This window comes from Hemicordylus capensis, chromosome 4, assembly GCF_027244095.1.
Source record: "Hemicordylus capensis ecotype Gifberg chromosome 4, rHemCap1.1.pri, whole genome shotgun sequence".
Lineage (NCBI taxonomy): Eukaryota > Metazoa > Chordata > Lepidosauria > Squamata > Cordylidae > Hemicordylus > Hemicordylus capensis.
The window spans coordinates 201,510,304-201,515,985 of NC_069660.1; the positions used below are offsets into that span (position 1 = coordinate 201,510,304).

General features: G+C 44.5%; 1 protein-coding gene across 1 annotated transcript; it reads left to right on the plus strand.

Moving 5' to 3' along the window:
• Window positions 1-2,981: 2,981 nt before the first annotated feature.
• MC4R (melanocortin 4 receptor) lies at window positions 2,982-5,167 on the plus strand. The gene has a single exon (XM_053242507.1). The coding sequence runs from the start codon at window positions 3,443-3,445 to the stop codon at window positions 4,439-4,441; it is 999 nt and encodes a 332-aa protein (XP_053098482.1). The 5' UTR covers window positions 2,982-3,442; the 3' UTR covers window positions 4,442-5,167.
• Window positions 5,168-5,682: the final 515 nt, after the last annotated feature.

Genomic DNA, 5,682 nt, shown 5'->3' on the forward strand with positions numbered 1-5,682 from the left:
AGTATCTGGGGGAAGACCTTCACGGGGCTCTGGCTGATAGCCTATCTCCCTGAGCTTCTGACTTTTATTCCCTTGAAGGCCCTATACAGCTGCTATTTTCCCCAGAGAAAAGAGCAGCTTTGGGGGCCCAATGCAGATCAGGACTATGGCTGGGTTGGAAGGTTAGATACCTTCTCACCCTGTTCCTCCTGCAACACTGCCACTGAATTGGTTGGTCTATATTCTTTATGACTCCTCCATAGCTGCTTCATGTTCATTGGCACTTGGATCTGTATTCAAGTCTAGGTATGGTGTGTCCCCCTCTTGGGAACACAGGAAGTTGCCTTCTACCAAGTCAGGCCATTGGTCCAAGTCAGGCCATCTAGCTCAGTATTGTCTACCCAGACTGGCAGAGGCTTCTCTAGGGTTGCAGGCAAGAGTTTCTCTCAGCCGTATCTTGGAGATGCCAGGGAGGGAACTTGGGAACTTCTTCATGCGAGTGCACTTCCCAGAGTGGCCCCACCCCTAAGGGGAATATATTACAACTCACACATGTAGTTTCCCATTCATATGCAAACCAGGGTGTACCCTGCCTAGCAAAGGGAGAAATTCATACTTGCTGCTACAAGACCAGCTCTCCTCCATAACTAATACTTGCCCAAGTACCCTAGCAGGGAGTTGAATTCTCAGCCCCTGGCTCACCAGCCAGCATCCTTTCCCCACTGAGCAACAGGGGCTTTCAATAAATGTAGATTGATTATATCATTTAAAAAACAACAACACAAAAAACCTTTCATCAATTTGCACTGTCAACTTGTCTAGAAATAAACAGTTTAGGGAAATGAATGTCTCATTTGTAGTCAGGGAATGATAGGCTCTCTCCTATTAAGAGTCTCATAGAAATCTGAAATCTGCTTTTGCAGCTACTCTAAAAAGTACCTGTAAATAGAACTATCTTCTACATTTCAGTTGATCATAATGCAATTCATTTGTTTAGACATAAATCCAAAGTGTTCCTTTCTGATCTGGTAATGCTACTCATTGTCCACAAAATGGTCAGCATGGTAAACTCAGGCATTAATACTCTTCTGCTGCCATGGTTCCAGTCTGAACCAGGCTCCATATAGCTGCTATATTCTCCAGAGAAAAGAGAAGCTTTGGGGGCCCAATCCAGATGAGGACTATGGCTGGGGCAGAGGGTTAAATACCTTCTCTTTTAGATTGTAGTCCCAGTCTCTCTCTCTCTCTCTCACACACACACACACCCCACAGCAACTATTTAAATTGAAACACACACACACACACACACACCATGAAAGTGCCAATTGTGCACAACTCATAGCATCTAGTTTACTACTGGTTTAATAATCAGTCCCTCTCTCCTGGGAACTCAGAGGCCTTTAGTTACCTGAAGTGAGGGGATCCTCTGAAAAAAGAGTGTTCTTCCCAGTCCTAGTCTGACATTAATTGCTACACAACACTGGAGGCCAAACTACACATTACATTAAACACATAAGGAGACCTGATAAGAGCCACAAAGGGCTTGCTCTGGAATGACACCAGGGAGAGGGCTGTGTCTTGTTCCACAAAGGAGAACGTGCAAGGTGAGGCTGCAGGCTCATAAGTCTAAAAAGCAAGTTGTCCCAACTCCAGTCAGAGACAGACTGACTGACCGACTGTCCAAATTAACCCTTAATTACTTCTGAACTCAGGCTACCCCTCCTGGGCTCCACCTCCCTGCTCAATGTGTTGAAATCTTTAAAGGGGCAGCCCTCTGGCCTAGAGTCTGGAATTCCTCCTTGTCACCATCAGATGCTACCTAGTTTGTTGCCGGTGCTGGTGTGTGAAGAACTCAAAGGTGTGGGAAATGGGTTTCAGGGGTTCAGGCTCTAGAGGAGCCATTTCTGGAGGGCTTCAGTTTAGGGTTCTTTCAGGCCCTGGCTCACTAATGGGTCCTACGACTGGGTCTAGTTCTGGCCGTGCTTCCTCAAAATCAGAAGCAGTGACTGACCTCCTGATTTTAAAAGGACTGGTGCAATGGGAGAAGCATCAGTGCTTCTGAAAAGTTCACCTAATTCAGCTCTTCTGCTGCCTCAGCCCTTCTCACACACAAATACTGGTGCAAGCTTGCAGTTCTTTAGAAGCACTGATGCTACAGGTGTTTCTTCTGTTGCACTGGTGCTTCATTAGTCTGGAAGCCAGCCAGTGTTACAACTGAGCGCAGAAAACATGAGAGAGAGAGGCTTTAACCTTTTGCCCCTGCCAAGATCCTGATCCCATATTGGGAGCCGAATGGTGGCAGCTGATGGCCCCAAGAGAAAAGCACCTATGTGTGCCTTCCTTTCCAGGGAAAATAGCAGCCACAAGGGGGCCCAATCTGGACTGGGACCCCATGGCAGGGATAAACAGTTAAATCACCCCTCCCCCATTTCTCCAGCCCCCTAGCAAGTGTGCTGTTGTGCCAAGGCTCTATGACTTTCAAGTGCAGCCCACGCTCTGGAAGTGTTCTACAAGATCATAAACACACCGCTGAGGGTCAGCGACATGTTTTCAATCTTGCAGAGTGCTTCCAGAGAGAGCATGGGCAGTGCTGGGAAGTCTTTAGCTTTCTGGCAGAAAGACTGGGGGAATTGCGCACAGGTTCCTGGTGCGTAGCCTCCTTATGTGTGTGCTTAGTGTGCATTTTGAGGATTTATTTTCTACATCACACTGAGCGTCTTTGGGGGCCACAGCAATCCTGAGAAATGTTATAAGCTCCAAACAAAAATCGAAGGAAGCAAATAAAGCTGCACTCCTGTTGACTCTCCTGCAGCTGTATAGCATTTGTCTCAATGTCTCAGCAGCTGTATAGCCTTTGAAGCTGTTTTCCAAGCCGGATAGAAATTCTGAAATGCATCTAGCATCTCCTGCACTCACACATCCTTCTCTTCCCATTGGCCGATCAGCAAATTGGAGGTGGGGCATGCCTTTGACTACTTTCTCCCCCACCACCAACACAATATTAGATGCTGCAGCAGGCAAGCACGGCATGGGAAGCTGAGTAGTATTTATAGTTTGAAATTATTTTTTGCTCAGCATCAGGGACTAGAGCATTTTGGTCTTGCGGCTTTAATCTTAGAAGAAAGAAGAACAGAGAAGTACTTCTTGTAACAGTTGAAACTCTGGGCTTTCTGATAGGGGAACAGCATACAGCTATACCACCCACTGGGTACAGATGGTTGTGAAGTCGGATAAGCTAGCAATGACTGCAAAATACTGTATCTTTATCTTGCATGTTGGAGTCTGATTTCCTGCTGTTCTCTACCATGCCATTGCTTGAAATTGCATTCTGCCTCTTAGCTACAGCTACCTAGCCAGTGAAAATCCCAAAGGACCATCAAAAGGAGAAAATCAGGCATCAGTGGATTGAATTAACAAGCAAGCTGACAAAGCACCACCTGCTTTTGGATTAGTGCTTTGTAAGATGAACTTCACCCATCAGTATGGAGTTCATCAGTCGCTGAACTCCTGGAATCACAGCTACAGACTACATGTTGGTGGCATGAATAGATCAATGGGGAAGAGTTACTCTACGGAAGAGTGCTACGAACAACTTTTTGTCTCACCAGAAGTGTTTGTCACTCTAGGCTTCATCAGTTTATTAGAGAACATTCTGGTGATTGTGGCCATAGCCAAGAACAAGAATTTGCATTCGCCAATGTATTTTTTTATTTGCAGCTTAGCTGTGGCCGATATGCTGGTGAGTGTCTCGAATGGATCGGAAACCATTGTGATCACCCTGTTGAACAACACAGATGCAGAAGCACAAGGCTTCACTATCAACATTGACAATATCATTGATTCTGTGATTTGTGGCTCCTTGCTTGCGTCCATTTGCAGTCTGCTTTCAATAGCTGTGGACAGGTATTTTACGATCTTCTATGCTCTCCAGTACCATAACATCATGACAGTGAGGCGCGTTGTTATCATCATCACTTGTATCTGGGCTGCTTGTACTGTTTCAGGCATCTTGTTCATTATTTACTCTGACAGCAGTGTGGTCATCATTTGCCTCATCAGCATGTTCTTCACCATGTTGGTCCTCATGGCTTCCCTCTACGTCCACATGTTCATGCTGGCACGGCTGCATATGAAAAAGATTGCAATTCTTCGGGGGACCGGCCCAATTCGTCAAGGTGCCAACATGAAGGGAGCCATCACTTTGACCATCTTGATTGGGGTGTTTGTGGTGTGCTGGGCCCCACTCTTTCTCCACCTGCTTTTCTACATCTCATGCCCTCACAATCCATACTGCATTTGTTTCATGTCCCATTTTAACTTGTACCTCATCCTTATCATGTGCAACTCTATCATTGATCCACTTATTTACGCATTCCGGAGCCAAGAGATGAGGAAAACCTTCAAAGAGATTATGTGCTGCTGCAGCCTGAGAGAACTCTGTGATTTCTCCAGCAAATATTGAATGGAAACAGATAAACTACTGGCTGCATATATGAAGTCTGCTGACATTTCTTCCAATGCTGCTTTAGAGACTCTGGGCTATATCATTAATAATGAACATCTTTCTACTGTAGTTCTTCATTGTATTTTTCACCCTTTATGGTTGTCAAGCTACAAGTGTCATTCTTTAAATGTTAAAGTATTATTGGTAGTTTGGAATGCCTCAGCAGACTTTAATTAAAAGAGAATGTCTTGATATTTTCAAAGCTGTAAGATACCAATAAAATGATGCTGAGAATTAGGAAGTAAATTATTGCCTTAATTTAAAAAGAACATGCAGCTCTGCTCTCAGCATTGCTCCATAAACCTGCTGATGTTCAAAAGCAGGATCTAGTTTATGCCTTGCATACATGCAGTTCACTGGAAATTGACCAAAATATGAGGAAGGTTGAGAATTACTAGAGGCTTTTGTTATATTTCAGACTGAACTCAAATGAATGCTAAAAAGGCATTTGTTGAGCTGAAGGCAATGGGCAGGATACAGCTGAAGTTAGAGATGAATCATGACCAAGTCTAACTGGAGCAAATTAGATGTGACTAACTTAAGCCTCATTACTTCCAATGGGGCTTAGGCAGACCTAGCTTATTTCAACTGGAATAATTTGTTGCAGTGAGGTTTGTTTTGGGAATTGGAAATGGTGATGCAAATGCTGTCATGAATAGCTTTTTGTTTCAGCAGAACTGTTTATATATGGTTGCAACAATAGGAAAGTAATTTGTGTCTGTTTATTCGAGTCATTAAAAAAAAAAGCTTTCCCTAAAATGCTTAGTGATATACAACCAAAACTTTAGAACAAAACCATAGAATGAAAAATATATTAAATAGTAGGGGTGTGCAATTCGGGTTTTCGGTGTTTCGATTCAGATCTGAATCGAAACACCCCTGATCTGTTTTGGATCCGAATCTGGCCCATCCCAATCACCCCCGATTCGATTCGGATCCGAATGAATCCGAATCTGAATCAATTCGGATTAAAAACGGGTCCTGGGGCCAAAAGAGTGGGGTGGGGTGGTAGAGCCTAATGGGTGGAAGCTACCACCCAAATTGCAGAGGGATTGGCCAAAGGGCTGATTTTTGGTGAATTTTTGAAGTTTTAGTGTCTTTGGGGCAGATTGGGGGCATAACGTGGGATTTGGGCCAAAAGAGTGAGGTGGGGTGGTAGTTCCCAATGGGTGGAGGCTACCACCCCAATTTCAGAGTGA

Bases quoted from the DNA above. Each gene is read 5' to 3' on its own strand.
- MC4R (XM_053242507.1), top strand. From the start codon at position 3,443: ATGAACTTCACCCATCAGTATGGAGTTCATCAGTCGCTGAACTCCTGG.